The 21805-nt window shown below is 31.6% G+C and overlaps 1 protein-coding gene across 2 annotated transcripts in view; it reads left to right on the forward strand.

Annotated features, from left to right (window-relative positions):
- LOC145242160 (ADP-ribosylhydrolase ARH3-like) overlaps nucleotides 1–21805 on the forward strand; it is an 81518-nt gene that overhangs the window by 48274 nt on the left and 11439 nt on the right. For both annotated transcript variants that reach the window (XM_080105139.1, XM_080105138.1), the window contains exons 2-4: nucleotides 3432–3549; nucleotides 13422–13635; nucleotides 17908–18107. In XM_080105139.1, coding sequence (XP_079961265.1) covers nucleotides 3482–3549; nucleotides 13422–13635; nucleotides 17908–18107 — 482 coding nt within the window. In that variant the 5' untranslated portion in view covers nucleotides 3432–3481. The remainder of the gene's footprint in view (nucleotides 1–3431; nucleotides 3550–13421; nucleotides 13636–17907; nucleotides 18108–21805) is intronic.

The following is a 21805-nucleotide window of genomic DNA, read 5'->3' on the forward strand; positions in this document are numbered from 1 at the left end:
CTATCAAACTTTTTCTATTGATTCAATTTTTACGATATTTTCAGGGTCAATGTGAAATTTTATGCTCTTTCCAATAAACCGAATATAATATTTTAGACAAACGTTTTTTTTTTTAATTCAAGCCCCCCCCCCCTCATTTTCAAATGTCTATTAAAAAGTAAATACTTAATTTACTCACCAAAGTTTTATATATCACAAATTGAAGATAAAAGATCAATAAATAATATATTCAAATTTAAAATAAAAATGTAGTGTTATTTAGAAATTTACCTGTAAAGTCCGAAGTTTAAAACCTTTTTTTTTTTTTTTTTAATGAAACCTTGGTCCTTGCTCCTTTAATTGAAAAAAAAATTAGGGCTTGAATTACATTTTTCGAGGAGTTATAAGCTTGGAAAGACGGGGTGGAATTATTCAATAGTTTTCACAAAATTTCTGACACACCTAACAAATGACTTATCTACCACTAACCCTAAGTTCGAGTTGCACTCCCAAATGTAGAGTTAGTGATAGTCATAGATTTTTTATACAATTTTCCAATAGTGAAGTCCCCAATGGTTAAACGACATGCAACCAGTTAATTGTTAGAAAGACAACTTTTAATAAAAGAAATGAAATAAAAATAACTTAAACATAGTTTCAGCACGTAAAAAAGATTCTTGAATTTTACTGCATTTGGTATCGGGTATTTTTGTTATTTTTTACAATTTCTCGAATATTAATTATTTTACACAAATGATTGTGTTGTTCCTACTTACTCACCCCCCCCCCAAGAGCCGTCATTCATGATTTTACTTATTTTTACTAATTTTTAGACGTTTATTTTATTTAATTGTCAGCATGAACCAACTTTTTAAGATGCAGCATATGCTAACACTTCAGCGAAGTTTACTATATTTATTTTTTAGCAAACATTAATAACAGAAAGTTTTCCACTTTATTTATTTTTTGCATAGTTAATGATGGAAGTATGTTTTCTGTTTTTCTTAACATGTTGAAAAAAAATAATTTGTACAGTCTCTTGAAAAAAAAAAAATCAAACTTTTCTCTACTTTCACCTAACTATTTACAATGTTCATATAAAGCATTCATCTGTTCTTTTTATAAAAATTCCGTTTTCAAAAAGAAACGTTTACTGCCAAATTTTTTTTTTTTTTTTTTTAAAGTGCAAGTTTTCCTGAAAAAAAAACAAAAAAACTTTCACTTAACAATTTATGGCAAAAAATTAATTTTTTTTGGGGAAAAAAAAAGCAACAACTTTTATTGATAAAAAAAAATTGCAAAAATAATAAAAGTAAATAAACGAACGGAATGCAATTTTTCTTGAGGAATGTGTTCCATTTTAACAAACTGAGCCACAGCAACGCGTGGCCGGGTACAGCTAGTTTTATATATATATATATATATATATATATATATATATATATATATATATTACTTTTAAAGAACACCAAACGTAGTACCATAATTAATTACTGAGGGTTTTTTTTTGTAGTTTAAAAATAAACCATTAAAAAGAAACTTTCAAAAAGACCAAAATACACTTCTAAAGTATATTTCTCCTAAGCCTACATTAGATAAAGACGATAAATAAGTTTATAACTTTTTGCAAGTTTCTTTTTAATGGTTTATGTTTAAACTACAAAAAAAAAAAAAACTCTCAGTAATTAATTATGGTACTATGTTCGGTGTTCTTTAAAAGTATTATAAAATTATGTACCCATAAAAATCTTATATATATGAAATGATCTTCTCTGTCTATGTAAGGAACAATCTCCACCAAACTACTGTCAATTTTTAGTCTACACTTAAAACTTGATATATATGGGATTTTGTCCTTTGGAACAAATTGTATTAGGTTTTTTAGGTGGTAAAAATAGCTGCTAAGGGGTCAGAATTGAAAGCAAGAACTTGTCAGGCATAAATCGACTTAAAGTGCTCTTCTACGCATGCACAAATATATATTTATGTGTTAAAATCGATTTATTTTTAGAGTTTTGATATCCATCTCAATCCACGTGAGGTCAGACAGTGACAAATAAGACTAGAGTGCTAAATATTTTGATTTTGATTCTAGCTGATAGCAACCGAATTATATTTTTTTAAAAACTTTTGAAATCGCTACTACATGTTGGGTACAGTAAAATAATCAATAGATTATTGGCTCTATGAAATCTGCATGAATAAAAAATATCATATTTAAATGTATTTTATAACCGGGCAACGCCAGGCGACCTGCTAGTATTAAGTAAATATGTACCAAATTAACACATTATAACTATCTTACACATTTCAATCTGTTTGTTTAAATTTGAGGGACATAATTAAAAATGGTTTGAAAAAAGTGATAGTCACTTTCACAATGAGCACAGACCAGTTTGTATTGACCACAATGTTGGATGATCTTATCAAGTGTAATTTTGAAAAACGATTGGGAAACTTCGGTCAAATTAAGAAATCAAAATCACAAACCCCAATCGCTAAGCAGCTTGTTTGCTGTATGTAGTTTGAATTCTATCAAGTTTGACCTGGATAGAACTGAGCAGAGTAAAACACATCAAAAGGATTTGTGGGGCTACTAATAAAAAAATATATTTGATTTTTATAAAGTACTAACCTTCAAATGGCACCAATTATTAGTTTAGAAATTACAGTTAATCAAGTGAAGTTACTGTCGCAAATTTTCAAAACAATGAGAAAATCTGAATTTTCCAACTTGCTATCATCTGGCAGATTTTGCAACTTGAAATACTTAATAACAAAATTTTAAATAAACAAACCTTTCATTCATAAGTATAGTTTCTAAATACAAAATTAAAAATCTTTTGCATTTATTAACATTTTCATAATTTTTACACAAATTTATTTATCCTTTAAATAAGACTGTTAAGAAATGAAAAGAAAGAAGAAATCAATCTGTCTGAGTGATAGTGTGTGTGTGTGTGGGGGGGCTTTGTTTTTGTTTTGTTTACACATAAGAAATGGAATACCTTCTAAAGAAAAGACAGGTAAGTCATACTTCAACAGAAATGTTGAATGTTCAAAATGATCATTGGGTTTAAAAAGCAATAAAAAATAAAATGTGGCCTTGTTAACGGACGAAGAGAGAGAGAGAGAGACAAAGACTAAGCTAGTATTGCCAGAATGAAAGGATGAAATGGAATTATTTAAAACATTGTGTTGTAGATATCTGACATCTCAGCCAGCAATGTGATATTGATGACCACATTTTAAACTGAATGGGATCTTTTAGCCTCCAAAAGTCCATAGTCATGTCCACCATCAGCACCATTAAGCAACTTACACAATACCATGATGATGTATGAAGTTGATCAGGTCAGTAGTGAAATGTTAAAGAAAAGAAAACCCTCATCCTTGAGTGGCTTTTGGCCCTGGTAAGAAAACTATTTATTCTTTCTTATTTTCTGTCGTAGATAAAAGTAAGAAGGATACGAAAATACTCCACTATACGGATGACACTGAAATGCGCCTGAGTATTGAGGCCTCACTTCTCAAACATAAAGGATTCAATGCTGAAGACATGGCTAATCGGTAAGTGAAGAATTTGGCATCTTATCAATCATTTGAAAATCAACAAGATGAAAATGCTGCATTCGTGTTATTCCTTAATTTATCATCATCATCAGTTTAGCAATCATCATCATCATCGACTTAACATCCATTTTACATGCTGGCTTTTGTTGGATGGCTTTTAGAAATTGATTTTCAAACTAACCTATCTCTGCCTAGGTCTTTATTTGATCCCTCTTTGTCTCAAATCCTTCCTTTTTAACTTCCTCCTATGTTTTTTGGTCACTCAATTTATCGGAGAGGGACTTATGTTTTCAGTGGTGTCTGTCCGTGTATCCATTAGTCTGGACAATTGCCAGATAACCGTCCACTAGTTTTTCTTGAAATTTTGTCACAAATTGTATTTCATTAAATAAATGTGCACAGTAAAAAAAAAAAATGTTTTTTGTGAAAATTCCCGTTGTGTCCCCAGGGGCTCAAAAGAGGTCAAAGATGCCCAAAAATTGCCAAAAATAACACATTTTGCTCCATAACTTTTGATCAATCCATTAGATTTTTCTGAAACTTGGCCAAAATGTGAAGCCCATTGCTCTTAATATAAATTCAGTATATGTGACCCTGGCAAAATTCTGGTTCGCATCCCTGGGGACCTTTAGTGCTAAAAACGCCCCTTTTTTGTGGCTCGTTTTTCATATTTCTCAAGAAAAACTTGGCATGTTTGACTATATAGTGGTTTTTCACGGTGGTCAACTCAAATATACATGTGTTAAGATTTGAAACTGTACCGTTATCCATTTACATTAGGATTCAGCATCCTCAGTGGCTCAAAAGAGGTAAAAAATGGCCAAAAATGATACTTTTTGTCCCCATAGCGTTTGATCGTTCCAATAGATTTTCCTGAAACTTGGCCAAAATGTGGAGGCCATTGTTCTTAATATAGATTCAATATGGGTGACCCTGGCAAAATTCTGGATTGCATCCCTCTGGGACTTAAACATGCCTTTTTAGAGCTCTTTTTTATATTACTCAAAAACTTGATATGTATGTCTATATAGTGGTTTTCCATAGTGTTGAATTCAGATGTACATGCCTTAAGGTATGAAACAACACCGTTTGTCCATTTTCACTGGGATTCGGCGTTCCTAGGAGCTCAAAAAGGGGTCACAAATACCTTAATTATCCTATAACTTTTGCCCCATGCATTAGATTTTTCTGAAACTTGGCAAAAATGTGAAGGCAACGTTGGCCTTTCACACTTCTCACATTCATGATTTCTTCACTATTTTTTGTGGCGTTATCTCACATGCAGCACCAGAGGGGAACCACGTATGCGCAGCTTGTTCTTGGTCTTTTCACGCCAACTGCTTCTGTTATCTCAACTGTTCTACATCTTCCAACCCAAGAACTATTGTCTATTCTTTCAATATGACCATACCATCGAAGCTTCCTGTTTTCTACACATCTTCCTACATCGTCCAAATTTAATCTTTCTCTGAAGTCATCAGATCTAATCTTGTCTAAGACTCACATAACACATTGTATCACTCTCATGTCATTTCTATCCATGCAACACATATCCTTAACAATCACTGGTCAGGTTTCATTCCATACATTATAACACTACTTACACATGCTTGATAGACTCTTCACTTAATCATCGTAATGCTCTGCTGGTTAGTAATGACTAGGGCTATAACAACAGCATATTCTTTTCATTGTTTTGATTCTCGAGTATATATCCGACACAATTAGACACAGTTAATCAACCGAAAACTAGATCACTCTACATAAAAACATAAGATATCAATGGATATATACCTGAAAATCAAAACAAGGAAAAGAATATGCTGTTTTCATAGTCCTAGTAATGACAAGAGTTCCCTGCTATTACTCTATTCACTCCTAATGCTTCGTATTGCATCAGTTTCTTAGTATGTATCAATGGTATCACCAAGGTAACAAAACATCTAGGCAAACGCAATAGCCTCGCAATTCAAATGTATTTTCTCCACATGTGAATTCACATCCGTCTTCATTGCCTTAACACTTTTGGTACACAAACTGATTATCATCTCTCAACCTACCTGTAATTCCATTGTACTTTTCGTGTATCCAATGCTTATAAGTAGCATGAAAATTTGACTTGCTCCCAACTGCCTTCCCACAAATTGAGCAGGGGAGCTTTCCTCTTTTTGGGGATTTTCCAAAACTACAACTACTGATCATTATTGATAATCTTCACTCTCAAACCTTTACTTTCCGTAGCATTTCTCCAAATCTCCAACTTAACAAGTAAACCTTCCATTGTTTAACCTGCAAACACTAAATCATCACCATAAAACATCTCTTCCTTATAACCCACACAAAACTCCTGCTTATGTCAACAGATATTTCAATCTAAGGGAGATAACCATAGGAAAACTAAGAATATTTTGTAAGGTATAATTTGGGACGCTTATTAATTAACGTATACAAAACAAAAAGTAAACAACCTATTACAATGAAACGATGTTAATTAATCAAAAACAAAAATTTGATAAACTTGTTAATTAACAAAAATAAAAAGTTTAAAAATAAATTTGTTTTTCTTTAATAAAATTTCTGTTTTTAATTATGAAATAAGATACATTAAAAATTATTTCCATTGAAATTTATATGCTTTTTATTAGTTTTTACGAGGATAAGAGAAGTATTTTTAAAATAGGGTTTGACTTTTCAATATATATATGTACATAATCTATATAATTATAAAACTCAAATGACCTTGTAACGATGTATGTAACCCACTTTCCGGTTTACGACATCCGGTTGCGCATGCGCGCATGACCTGCGCACTGAAATATTAACATTATTATTTCGAAATTATTATTTAACATGAGAAGAGTGGTGTTTAAAATAACTTAAACGTAATACAGAAATGAACGATGTAAAAAAAAAAAAAAGCAGATATATCAAAATTTAAATTTAACTATAATAAGTATTATGGTATCTGTTCAGTGCACATTTACCTATAAGTATGGCCAACCACTTATAATTCAGTAACTGTAATTTAAAAAAAAAAAATAATCAATTATAATAAACAGAACCACTCATAGAAATCTATCTATATTCTTTTTTCCTTTTAATATACTTTCGTAGAAATGTTTCTGTTATGTCAAAAAAACCCTCTATTTTCTTTATGTCACAAGTGTTACACTTATACATGAATTTCATAGCTAATATAACATACTGACCCAACGGGTCACGGGTAGTTTAGTATATATATATATATATATATATATATATATATATATATATATATATATATATTAATGATGGGACGATTCCAATATTATTCTCGATTCCATACTAAATTTTGGATTCTGACACAATTACGGATTTTGATTCCAATTCTTTATAAATCTCTAAATATTTAAACATAATCATCCTAACACTATATCAATAAATTTCTAATAGAGAGAATATGGATAAAAATGTGCATTTATATATAAAATTTTTGGATAGGAAGACAATGGAAGTGTTCTTAAATCTTAAAGTGCACCTTAAGGCAGCAGAACTCATCTTAAAACTTGAAATATATCTCATTTTGATGAAATATAAATGATATGCATAAACCTTCCTGGTCCCCCCCCCCCGTGTGTCAGGGTAACAAGATTGTCCTTATTAGAAAGCCTTCAAGATCCCCAACCTCCAAAAAACCACAATTTTTTTCTTTCGGCACCCACCTCTCAAAATTCCACCCGTCTTGGAGGAAATCAAACCATACACTAACACCCCCACCCCTCACCATCAATTTTTTCTTTTCTCCTTTGTCTAAGCCCCCCCCCCCTTCATTTAGAGGCTGCCAGCAAAATCCTAGCTCCTTTACAAACCAGAGTAAAATGGATGGTGTAGCATTTTAGATGGGGTTGGGAGGGCCTTACTAACCACGTTTTTATTTACCCACCCCTGCCTCCATTGCTCTCGACACAAATGAAATTTTTATTAATGTTGTTATCGTTTTTGTATTTTTGGTATAAATAAAAAAATTTTTAAATTGGGTTTAAGTAGGAACACCCCCTCCCCACACACACACATAAATACAAATTTAAAAAGGTAACTATGATAAAAGATGCTGGGTGAGAGAGACATCCTTTAAAATTTCCACAGAGACAAAATGGACCAACCAACTTCACTATTCCCCCCCCCCCCCTTCTTTTTGAGTTGGCCTTGTGCCTTAATCTTTTGTTCATTTTCCCAATTGTATTTTTTCTTGTGAATAAAAAATTTAATATCTCAAAATGTAGTATCTGTTCCGGCAGATGCTGGACTAAAGACCATATGTGGAGGCGACCCCAAGACCATTGCCCTTGTGGTAATAAGTTTCTGGTCGATGTAGGGGCAACCCTATATACCAAGGGTCTCTTACTACTACTCAAGGTCCCCTTCCCCTCTCCACATAAAAAAATGGCCTCATGTCGTATTTGCTCTTGTGGGGAAGCAAATAAATACAATAAATGATATGAGTTAAAAATTTTCCAGGAAAAACAGTTAAAATGGTCCCAAATTTCTATGTGCTCCTCAATGTGCTGAATCTCTCTCTGCTCCCTCTAAAGGAACTATGAGGGGGCAGAAACCCTTTAAACCTTCAAATAAGTCTATCAAATTTTAATGAAAAGAGTTTTCCAAAATTTCAATTAGGAAAGGATTAAAAAAAAAAAAAAGATAAAATGCAGTATGGCGTTACGAGCATAGTGAAAAAGGACACGATCGATGTAACCTCCAACCTTCTTCAGGTGTATCTTGTTGAACTCAGAATCTTTCTGTTAAATTTGAGAATCTTCATAGAATTTTAAACTAAATCCTTTATTTAATCCACAGGGGTAGCATGCTCTCATTCTGTCAGACATGACTGGGTAAAATTCAATTGTAAATTAGACTCTTCTACAGTTTGTAGTTTCAATCCTCAGTACAGGTGACACTCCAAATACAATTGCGAATTACTTAGAACTTATATCCTATCATGACTGATTGAATGAGAACATGCAATTGCCATGGATTAAAGAGAGGGTTCTATTCGAAATTCCATGCAGATTCCAGAGTGTGAGAGACAGGCTCCAGAATTTAACAGAGAGGCTCCAAAGTTTGACAAAGAGACTCCTGAAGAAGATTGGAGATTACATCGACCTAAAAGGTTGTGGAAATAACACTCAAGATGAGAACAGTAGTTCGAAGAATACAAATAATAAAAATAATCAATCCTCAACTCAAAAATTCCGAAACATAAATGATTCAGTGTCCCTCATTAAATCCTGAGCAATGTCTGGTTTTCCTGATGGATTTATTAATATACTAGCTGTACCCTGCCACGCGTTGCTGTGGCTTAATTTCGTGTAATGGAAAATTCTAATAAAAAGAGAAAATGCATGTTTCTTATATTCTTAGTACTCTAAAAAGTAAAAAAAAAGAAAGGCGAAAATGAAAAAAAATATGGTACTCTTGCAGAATTGGATCCGGATCCTCGGGAGTTACCATCAATCATGGCTTGGGCTCGACCAACATTCAGTGGATTAAGCCGAAAGTTGCTAAACCATTGAAACGCTAAATAGTTTTCTTTTTTATTGTATTCAAAAATGTGAGTTTTTAATTAATATTTGGGTAAGGGGGGTGTTACTATACACAGATTCGAAAAAGTTGTTCAAAAACGAATAAATGAAAGCAAAGGTAAGGTAAATTACGTTTCTATCTAACTGGATAATTTTTTAGTGTTTTTATTTAATGTAAAATGTTCAATCGGCTCAAAAACGCAGTGTTTAGCTATGTATTTAAAAAAGACGAATGGTCGCGGACTCTGTTGAATACGTTAAGTTTGGGAAAATCAGTTAAAAACTATACAAAACAATGTCAGACACCTACTAATTATATGTTATTGTGACATAGGCTGACATATTCGGTGGGTTTCTGATAGTATTTTGTATAGTTTTTTCGTTTTAAATAATTTTCTCAAACTTAACATCATCAACAGTGTCCATCACCGTTTGTATTTTTCAAATACACTGATAAACACTGTTCTTCGAGCCGACTAAACGTTATAGTAAATAGAACGGGTTTGTATTACTAAACACAGAAACGAAAAAGTTGTTGAAAAATAAATATAACAAATAAATGTTATCAAAGGCAAGATAAGTTACTTTTCTACCTAACTGGATAAGATTTTAGTGTTTTTATTTAGTGTAAAATGTTTAATTGGTTTGAAAAATGTAGTGTTTATCTGTATATTTAAAAAATACAAATGGCGGCAGACTGTTGAACACATTAACTTTGGGAAAATGAGTTAAAACTAAAAAAACTATACAAAATACTGTCAGGAACTCACTCAATATATGTTACTGTGACATAGGCAGACATGTATTCAGTGGTTTTTAACAGTATTTTGTGTAGTTTTTTTTAGTTTTAACTAATTTTCCCAAACCTAATGTGTTAACACAGTCTGCCATTTGTAATTTTCAAATATAACAGTAAACGCTGTGTTTTTTGAGCTGAATAAAAATTTTGCATTAAAAAAAACAAAAAAAATATCCATTTCGGTAATAAAGTAACATATTTTGTCTTTGATAATATTTGTTATACATTTATTTTTTGACAACTTTTTCGAATCTATATGTACAGTAGTACAAACCCAATAAAAACACTAAAAATTATCCAATTAGGTAGAAAAGTAACTTATCTTGCCTTTGAAAATATTTGTTTTTGTTGACAACTTTTTCAAGTCTTTGTGCAAGTACAAACCCAAAGGTGTATTTTTCTGTCTAATTTTATTTTTGTTACCGCGCTTCAATTTAAATTTCACGATATCTTTTTGGGGGGGGAGGGTGTTTTTTTTTTACATTAGGTCCATCTCCGCAATTTTCGACTATGCTGAATAAGAAAATCTCATTTAAAATTTGCAGAGGCCATTAGTTTTTGAGATATAAAGACCTGTACTATGCACTATAATTCACTGACGGCCATGAATAAACACTCCCAACCTCCCCATATTAAGAACGGCTTTCGGAATAAACAACACCCATGCCTCACCATATGTTTTAACCTTTTACCTGTCTTTCGTCTTTTAAAAACGGCTTTTGGAATAAATACCACCATTCTCCCCATGTTAAGAATGGCTTTCAGAATAAACACCCCCAACCTACCCATGTTAAAAATTGTGGATGTGGACCTAATGTGAAAATTTACCTTTTGTTTTTTTAATAAATTGTTAGTTGAAAGCACAGAATAGTGACAAAACATCATCCCATCCCCTTGGTAAGAATAGCAAAAAAAATAAAAATAATGGTTTTCTTGGTAGAAACTTTTCTGCATTTCACCTAACAATTTCTGGTGCTAATGAACTTACTAATCCGCGCTATTTTCTAAATGGAATTTCCAAGTTTAATTAAAGTTTTATGATATATTTTTTTATTCAATTGTAAGGTTAAAGTACAGAATAGATACAAAACACCCTCCCCTCCCCATGTTAAGAATAGCTTTTTAAATAATAATGTTATTATTTCAGCACGGATCACTCTCTACATGAGTACCTAATATTTTTTTTAAGCCATTCTAACCTTAGAGAGGGGATGGTGTTTTGTAACTATTCTGTGATTTTTTAACTAACAATTTATTATTATAAAAGATATTGTGTAATTATAAAAAAATAAAAAGATATTGTGAAAGTTGAATTTAACTTGAAAAAAAAACAAAAAAAACAATGTGAACGGCGCGTTCAACATTGTAGCCGGACCTTATTTGGCAATAAGATTACGTGAGTCGATTAATGGGTGCTAATGCACTTACTGATCTGCGCTATTTTTTTAAATCGTATTTCCAAGCTTAAGTTTTATGTTTTTTTGGTATTTTTTTTAGATTAGGTCCACCTCCACGATTTTCTTTTAAATGACGACTTGTAAAGGTTTCCGACTATGCTGAATACAGAAATCGCATTGAAATTTTGCAGAAATAAGTAGTTATCGAGATATAGATAGTTGTTTTATGCATTGTATTCTTTGGCAGCCATCTTTGTTACGCGCATAGATTTGTTGATGACGCGCGCAAGCGTGCAAAAAAGATGGCTGCCAGAGATTACAATGCATTATACAAATTTTTAATATCTCGATAACTACTTATTTCTGCAAAATTTCAATGCGATTTCCGTATTCAGCATAGTCGAAAACCTACAAAAGTCGTCATTTAAAAGAAAATTGTGGAGGTGGACCTAATCTAAAAATTTATCGTTTTTTTCATTCAATTGTAAGGTTAAAGTACAGAATAGGTACACCCTCTTCTCCCAATGTTAAGAATGACTTTTTAAATAATAACGTTATTATTTCAGCATGGATCAATCAGTACACGAGTACCCAATTTCTTTAAAAGCATTCATATTTTCTTATATAAAAACAACTTCTGTAAAAAAAAAGAAAAAACGTGCACTTTCAATCTTTGTTAAAAAAGGTTTTCTTGAAAAAAAAACAAAAAATATGGTAAAAAAAGCAAAGAACAAAACGTTAATCGGTATTCATGCAGAGAGTGATCCGTGCTGAAATAATGTTATTATTTAAAAAGCCATTCTTAACATGGGGAGGGGGTTTTGTACCTATTCTGTACTTTAACCTTACAATTGAATAAAAAACATATCATAAAACTTTAATTAAACGTGGAAATGCAATTTAAAAAATAGCGCAGATCACTCTCTGCATCAGCACCGAAAATACAGAATAGTTAGAAAACATCCTCCCTCCCCATGTTAAGAATGCCTTTCTAAATAATGTTAATGATTCAGTACTGTTCCTTGTCTGCTTAAGTTTAACTTTTGTTTATTAAATTGTTCGGTGAAAGTCCAGAATAGTTACAAAACACACCTATCCCCATGTTAAAAATGGCTTTCTAAATAATGTCATTATTTCAGCGGGGTAGCTTCTCTGCATAAGTACCATGTTTTGTTTTTAAATTGTTAGGTGAAAGGACAGAATTGTTACAAAATACCATCCCCGTGTTAAGAATGTCTTTCTAAATAACATTATTTCAGCACGGTATTTTCTATGCATACGTACTATCCATTTTTGTTTATTAAATTGTTAGGTGAAAGTATAGAATAGATGCAAAACTCCCTCCCCATGTTAAGAATAGCTTTCTAAATAACGGTATTATTTCAGCACGGTACCTTCTTTGCATAAGTAGTATCTTTTGTTTATTAAATTGTTAGGTGAAAATATAAAATAGTTACAGAACACTCTCCCTTTCCCATGTTAAGAATGGCTTTCTTAATAGCGTTATTTCAGCACGGTACCTTCTCTGCATAAGTACCATCTTTTGTTTATTAAATTGTTAGGTGAAAGTATAGAATAGTAACAAAACGTCCTCCCCATGTTAAGAATGGCTTTCTAAATAATGTTATTATTCTATTATTATATCATTATGGTACTTTTGCATAAGTACCATGTTTTGTTTATTAAATTGTTTGGAAGATAAACAAATGAATTATGTTTTTTTTTACTTATTGAGTAAACAGAAAATGAAATTTACTTCGTTTCGTCAATTCGTGGCTGTGAAATGAATCGAACCGGAAGTTCAGTTTTATCAACAAAACAGGTTCGCACTAACGTTACGAAAATATATTTATTTTATTTAATATTTTAATAATTCGCGAGGTAAATTTATTTTAATAAAATAAAAACATCCCTCGACTCTAAAGATGGGTTGTCTGAAAATTTCAAATAAATTGGTAACGTAGAAATATGGTTTTATTTGCTTATAATGAACCAAGAATTACATTTTTATATATATAGATTTCCTTTTTGCAGATAAAATGCTATCATATTTTAGATATTTTAGAATCAAAAAATGAACATAATATGGCTGTTTTTTTGTTTTTCTCACAGATTTGCCAAAGAATATTTTGCGAGCAAAATTGATCGGAACTATGGTGCGCACGTCACTAAAATATTTTCGGATTGGTCTTCAAAACATATGGAAGATGTTTTCCTGCCAGCCAGTCAGCAATTTAATGGGACGGGTTCTTATGGTAATGGAGGTGGAATGAGAATTGCTCCAGCCGCTTTGTTTATGTATAAAGAAAATTCACACAAACTAAAAGTAAGTTAACAACAATGCTTATTCTTACAAAGTTTGCTATATTATAGCTATAGAATTAGAATATTAGTCCGTTTTTATACATTTTCATGGCTCACAAAGGGAGGAGGTTGTCATCGCCTGACTCTGTATTGGTGATACAAAAACCACTCATATTATTTGCATTATTTGGACTACTATTCTCTTTTTGAGTGCAACGATCCATGGTGTAGCGGATAGCATACTTGGCAAAATTCAGTTGCAAATTACACTCTTCTGGAGATTAAAGGTTCAGTTTTCAATGCAGGTGACACTCAAAATACAATTGTGAATTACTTTAAACTTCTACCCAGTCATGGTTGAGAGAAATGAGAGCATACTACTCCCGTTTATCAAGTTCTGTTTGAAATTCTGTGCAGATTCTCAAATTCAACAGAAAGACTCCTGAGTTTGACAGGATACACCATACAGATTGCATTGACTGGAACATTGTGAAAATAACATTCAAGATGAAAACGGTAGTCTCAATAATCTAAATAATATGATTTATCATCATCTCAAAAATTCAGAAACATAATAGAATCGCATTTATTCCTGTTTGATACATGATTTGTCATGTCCAATATAAGGTGAAACATCTTATCATAGAATGTGTTGATTTTAGACCAATGTGACAAAGATACTGGATTCTTGAAGGAATTGTTTGATCATATCGGGAGGGTATTTACATAATCTCTTTTTTAAAAACAGTAAACTTATGCCCATCTAATATCTATAAGCCCAATGTTTTATATTAGGATCCTATGCTAGTAAGTAGAGTTTAAGTTAACTAGTTTGAATTTTGGCAAGGGTTACATTAGTCCATGTCAGTATAACTTGGCAGAAAACAGAAATATACTCAGCCATAGGTGGTGTGAGTAAAATAGGGGTCAAAGAAAGCTCCTTAGACAAAAACATGGTACAAATGCAGGTTTGTAAATATGGAAGGTGATGACATCATGCCTTCGAGAAGAGAAACAAAAAGATTTTTGAAAGTCAGTCCCTCATTGGGAGTGATATAGACGAGATGCGCTCGATAATTTAGAAATCTAAGTGAATGTTGCTTCGAGACTCTGCCTGTCCGTTGCCATCATTAAGATTAAGTTAAAAAATTAAGTAAGCAAATTGGCTAATTAATCATATTGGACTCTCTCCTCAATAAATAAACTGCTTTCTCTAAATAAAACCTTTGAAAACTCCGCAAGCCTCCATTGTGTTTCCATGCATTGGCAGATTCATTTTAAGTTAAACAGAAGATTAACAACCAAAAGAAAATCATGGCCAGTCATGAACAATGAAAGATGTGACTATGAAAGAGAGACAAGCACATAAACACTCTGCACAACATATGTATAAAACGACTTATTTGATTTTTTTTTTTGGTTGCTCACTGGTAAGAATGCACACGTGCGAAAGTATGAAAAGACTGCAAAGTCTTGTGTAACGATAAAATGTTGCACAAATAAAGCAAAAGAAATTTCCTATTTTATTTATTTCTTAACTGTTTATTAATTAAATATGCGAAAGAAATTAATCTACAAATCTCTGTTATATAAAAGTCACTGCATGTGTGTGTTAGTTCCTTCCTTATAGGTTCTGAAATGGCTGAGCCTGTCTTTTGCAAATTTCACACAAAGGTAATTTATATTTCTGGCAGTGTCCTTAGATATGTTTAGTACAGAAATTCATCTGATAAGTATCGAAAATTGAAAAAAAATCCAATCTTAAATCTAGTCTTTCTTCTCTTATAGATAAAAAGAATTTTTACAGGGAAACATTTTACATTAGACTGGCCAAGGTTACACTGGTTTAACGTAAAATATTCCACTAAAAAATTCTACTTTTTTATCTATAAGAGAAGAAAGACTAGTTTTAAGCTCGCCAAGCCCAAATATCAGCTGACGTGATATTGTAAACAAACACAGATGAAATTTGATGAACGGCATTATCATTATTATTTTTTAAATTTCTTTTGCAAATTAGTCCACGAGGCAAATTATTCCTCATAATATATAATATTCAATAGAGGATTGATTCTGAAATAATACAAACGCAGTCTGTATAAATTATCATGTTGAAGTGTATTGTATGAGTAGGCAACACCAGGCATTCAGTTAGTGATTTAAATGCAAAATAGAATTTATTAAATATTTGAAAATATTACATATGAAAAAATATTAAATATTTGAAGATATTAAATATTTGAAAATATTAAATATGAAAAAATATTAAATATTTTAAAATATTAAATATGAAAAAATATTAAATATTTGAAAATATTAAATATGAAAAAATATTAAATATTTGAAAATATTAAATATGAAAAAATATTAAATATTTGAAGATATTAAATATGAAAAAATATTAAATATGAAAACCTTTTTAGCAAAAAAGATGAAGTCAGCATTAAATAACTAAAAAAAGAGTTGATATGCTGTAAAGCAAATCATTCACTGATTTTAATGGTGACACACCTGAGTGATGCATTTTCCATTTTAGACGCCACCATATTGGATAAGTATTTTCTTGTTAAACGCAATGATCGAAAATAAATGAGAAAAGAGGACAATGACAAAGATAACAGTAATAATGAGAAGACGACTGTGCCAACAAACTGAAAGAAACAATCTCTTCAATTATGCTTCATCAGAAGTTTGGTAGTGGTGGGAGTTTGGATACCGCTAGTGCTCAGCATCTCGGGGTAGCTTGACCATATAGAATGTGCCACCTCTTGTATTGGCTCCATAACACACCTTGATGGGAGCGTTGTAAACCAAGAAAAACCTGGTTTGAGTGCGAAAGAAGTAATTTATGGCTTGCAACATGACTGATATCAACTGATTGGTTCGGACTTTACAGTGACCTAGTGTGTGTAACTAAATCATTTTTAAGAAAACATCATTTTGTTTTTTTTTTGTCTTTCTTCTCGATACCAGCATATTTCCACTTCCTGCATTGTGGTTGCTTTCTATGACCCTTCTATATACATATTACACACAATGCTTCAAACAAACTACATCACAAATTTTGATGACTTGTAAGTATCCACTGACATTGAATTTGAAGACTAACATGTTGTAGTTTGCAGGGAAGCAATTCCATGGTACTGAGTGAAAGAAACTCTGTTCATAATTTTAATTTTATTTTAATGTTAATTAATTTTATCTTATTTTTAAAGTATCATTGAACATCTATCTAGACATCTTGATATTTATTTAATGTAATTAAATTAAAAAATTTTTTTTAATTTAATTTTAAAAAAGATTTTAACTCTTGAGTCACCAGTTATTGGTCCCCCGACAAAGGAGGTATTGGACCTGGTAATTCACTCCTGTTCGTTTGTTCGCACTTTTCTCAATAACCACGCCATGGGTTTTTTTGGAAATTTCGCAGTCATGGTGAAAGTAAATTTTTCACTCATGGAGGGGGACCCTGTAGAGGGCAAAGGATGGTCTGTTGTGTTATAGACGATTCCATCTCCATGTGTAGTTTAATGGATTGAATGGTAGAAGGATTGAAAAGCAAAAGGTCGCATAATGATGACGAAAACATACTGGTATATATCAGCGAAATAATGCAGATTTATTTACATAAATTTACATGAGAGATATTACGGATATAGATAGAAAGAATAAGAGTTTGTTAAGAATAAGAGTTCGTTGAGGAATGAGTAACATTACTTGTGATTGATGAGAGGCTGATGGGTTAGTCATGAAAGTTGGTTGGTGGCCGATGCCACTGGAGCGGTCTCTGTCACATCTCTGTCACATCTTGACAGCTTGAGGGTCCAGCGCGAAAAAGGGTGAAATATAAGAAACAGGAAGTGACATGGCTGTGTCACTCTCCGGGTATCAGAGTTAAAGGGCGACAACTGAGTTAGCCTGAGAGTTTCAATTCTCACACCCTACATGCTCCGCTTGTTAATGTTGAAAGCCATCTGAGGATAAAAGTTAACTAAATGACTGGATTACCAGTTGAATGATGAAGAATATTACAAAAATATAGTTAAGGGGGAGATAACTTAAAAAAATAATTAAAGGGATGCAATTAAAAATTAAATTTGTATGAATCATCTTGATTCTGTGGTTGGCATTGGTTTTTCAGATTCTTTCCAGAAAAACTTATACTTACAAGAGGGTCCACATGAAGGTTACCAACATCCCTAAGTGAAAAAGGGCGATTTTCTTACCATTTGTTATCGTTAAATGTTTTAATCATCTTTGTCTTTTCATTTTTTTCTCATCTGAACTTTTGCAGGAACTCAGCGACAAAATTACTCGATTAACTCATACGCATAAATTGGGTATTTTGGGTGCATATCTGCAGGCATTGGCCGTTCACTTGGCACTGAACACGGCAGAAAGTCCCTTTCCTACAGACAAATTTCTACAGGAATTGACAGAGTCTATGATTTATCATGAAGAGGAAACTTTTGGAAAATATTCACAAAAACCACCGTAAACAAACATTTGTCTTTATTTTTTTATTTTATTTAATTTTTTTTATTTGATTTTTATTTTCGTGATGATTTCAAAGTAACATTCATTTAAAATGATTTTAAGGTAAGACTTATTTTGAATGATTTTGAGGTAACGTTTATTTTGAACGATTTTGAGGTAACGTTTATTTTGAATGATTTTGAGGTAACGTTTATTTTGAACGATTTTGAAGTAATGTTTATTTTGAACGATTTTGAGGTAATGTTTATTTTGAACGATTTTGAGGTAACGTTTATTTTGAACGATTTTGAGATAACGTTTATTTTGAACGATTTTGAGGTAACGTTTATTTTGAACGATTTTGAGGTAACGTTTATTTTGAACAATTTTGAGGTAGTGTTTATTTTGAACGATTTTGAGGTAGCACTTATTTTGAACGATTTTGGGGTAATGCTTTTTTTTTTTTTTTTTTTTTTTTGAATGATTTTGAGGTAACGCTTATTTTGAACGATTTTGAGGTAACGCTTATTTTGAATGATTTTGAGGTAATGCTTATTTTGAATGATTTTGAGGTAACGCTTATTTTGAATGATTTTGAAGTAACGCTTATTTTTAATGATTTTGAGGTAATGCTTATTTTTAATGATTTTGAGGTAACGCTTATTTAGAATGATTTTGAGGTAACGCTTATTTTGAATGATTTTGAAGTAACGCTTATTTTTAATGATTTTGAGGTAATGCTTATTTTTAATGATTTTGAGGTAACGCTTATTTAGAATGATTTTGAGGTAACGCTTATTTAGAATGATTTTGAGGTAACGCTTATTTAGAATGATTTTGAGGTAACGCTTATTTAGAATGATTTTGAGGTAACGCTTATTTAGAATGATTTTGAGGTAACGCTTATTTAGAATGATTTTGAGGTAACGCTTATTTTGAATGATTTTGAGGTAACGCTTATTTTGAATGATTTTGAGGTAACGCTTATTTAGAATGATTTTGAGGTAACGCTTATTTTAAATGATTTTGAGGTAACGCTTATTTTGAATGATTTTGAAGTACTGCTTCTTTTTCTTTTCTTTTTTTTTTAATGATTTAGAGGTAATGCTTATTTTTAATGATTATGAGGTAACGCTTGTTTTGAATGATTTTGACATAACGCTTATTTTGAATGATTTTGACGTAACGCTTATTTTTAATGATTTTGAAGTATGAGGTGCCTTAAATAAGTTTCCAGACTTTTTTTTTCATGGGCACTTTTATTGATAGTACATGCCTGAAACTCAAGTTCCCTTTGAAGTAATCTCCTCTGACTGCAATGGACTTGTACCATATCAACAACTTCTGGAAGGCCCCATGGAAGTCTGTTAGTGTGTCATGTTTCATGTGTCATGCAAAGTAGTTCAAAAGCAGTCTGAAGTATTCCACATGTTTCTCTGGTATTTTTTTCCAAATTTAAAACAGAATTTTATTGCATATCGTTCTTCTAAAATGTCCTCACGTCCAGATTGCATTTTTGAAATTTACCTGCAGTGACAATCAGACTTAATAGGATGTATTCCAATTCCTGTTGTAGCTGTTCATTTGAACTTGAAATCAATAAAAATTGGTCAGTTACCTCATAAGATATATAACAATAACATACTGAATTTTCAAGAGTCTATGACAATTTTAAATGCTTGTACCAAAAAAGTATGGAAACTTATTGAAGGCGCCTCATAACATTCATTTTTAATGATATTCAAGTAACATTCATTTTTAATTATTTTGAAGTAGCATTTATTTCTAATTATTTTGAAGTAGCATTCATTTTGAATGATTTTGAGATAGCATTCACTTTTAATGATTTTGAAATAACATTGATTTTGAGGTAACGTTTATTTTGAACGATTTTGAGGTAACGTTTATTTTGAACGATTTTGAGGTAGCGTTTATTTTGAACGATTTTGAGGTAGCGTTTATTTTGAACGATTTTGAGGTAGCGCTTATTTTGGACGATTTTGAGGTAGCACTTATTATGAACGATTTTGGGGTAATGCTTTTTTTTTTTTTTTTTTTTTTAATGATTTGATGTAACGCTTATTTGAATGATTTTGAGGTAACGCTTATTTTGAATGATTTTGAGGTAACGCTTATTTTGAATGATTTTGAGGTAACGCTTATTTTGAATGATTTTGAAGTAACACTTATTTTGAATGATTTCGAGGTAACGCTTATTTTGAACGATTTTGAGGTAACGCTTATTTAGAATGATTTTGAGGTAACGCTTATTTTTAATGATTTTGAGGTAACGCTTATTTTGAATGATTTTGAGGTAACGCTTATTTTGAATGATTTTGAGGTAACGCTTATTTAGAATGATTTTGAGGTAACACTTATTTTGAATGATTTTGAGGTAACGCTTATTTTGAATGATTTTGAAGTACTGCTTTTTCTTTTCTTTTTTTTTTTAATGATTTAGAGCTAATGCTTATTTTTAATGATTATGAGGTAACGCTGGTTTTGAATGATTTTGACATAACGCTTATTTTGAATGATTTTGACGTAACGCTTATTTTTAATGATTTTGATGTATGAGGTGCCTTAAATAAGTTTCCAGACTTTTTTTTTCATGGGCACTTTTATTGATAGTACATGCCTGAAACTCAAGTTCCCTTTGAAGTAATCTCCTCTGACTGCAATGGACTTGTACCATATCAACAACTTCTGGAAGGCCCCATGGAAGTCTGTTAGTGTGTCAATGACTTTCATCACAGCCTCTTTCATCTCCTCAATTGTCTCATAATTACAACCTCTAAGGTTTTCCTTCAGCTTAGGAAATAACGAAAAGACACAGGGAACAAGGTTTAGACAATAGGGAGGGTGAGGTACTGTTTTAATGACCATCTTGGTCAAATAGTCTTTAACAAGATGGAGCACCCTCGGGACAAACTATGCGCAAATATTCTGCATCTTCAGTTCCTTGCAAATTATTTTTACAGTTCCCACACTGACATCAAACTGTGCACTTATTGTTTCTATAGACACATGACAGTACTCATCCATGAAATTCTTTATTTGGCCAATCAACTCTGGTGTTCTGACTTCCTTACTCCTCCCACACCTCTTATTATCCCTCACAGACACCCTGCTTTCCTTGAATCTTTTATGCCACTCAGAAACTCGATTCATGCAAAGTAGTTCAAAAGCAGTCTGAAGTATTCCACATGTTTCTCTGGTATTTTTTTCCAAGTTTAAAACAGAATTTTATTGCATATCGTTCTTCTAAAATGTCCTCACGTCCAGATTGCATTTTTGAAATTTACCTGCAGTGACAATCAGACTTAATAGGATGTATTCCAATTCCTGTTGTAGCTGTTCATTTGAACTTGAAATCAATAAAAATTGGTCAGTTACCTCATAAGATATATAACAATAACATACTGAATTTTCAAGAGTCTATGACAATTTTAAATGCTTGTACCAAAAAAGTATGGAAACTTATTGAAGGCGCCTCATAACATGCATTTTTAATGATATTCAAGTAACATTCATTTTTAATTATTTTGAAGTAGCATTTATTTCTAATTATTTTGAAGTAACATTCATTTTGAATGATTTTGAGATAGCATTCACTTTTAATGATTTTGAAATAACATTCATTTTGAATGATATTGAAGTAACATTCATTGGTAATGATTTTGAGGTAGCATTCATTTTGAATGATTTTGAGGTAA

The sequence above is a fragment of the Euprymna scolopes genome, chromosome 21 (genome assembly GCF_053919585.1).
Source record: "Euprymna scolopes isolate OS-2025 chromosome 21, ASM5391958v1, whole genome shotgun sequence".
Taxonomy (NCBI): Eukaryota; Metazoa; Mollusca; class Cephalopoda; order Sepiida; family Sepiolidae; genus Euprymna; species Euprymna scolopes.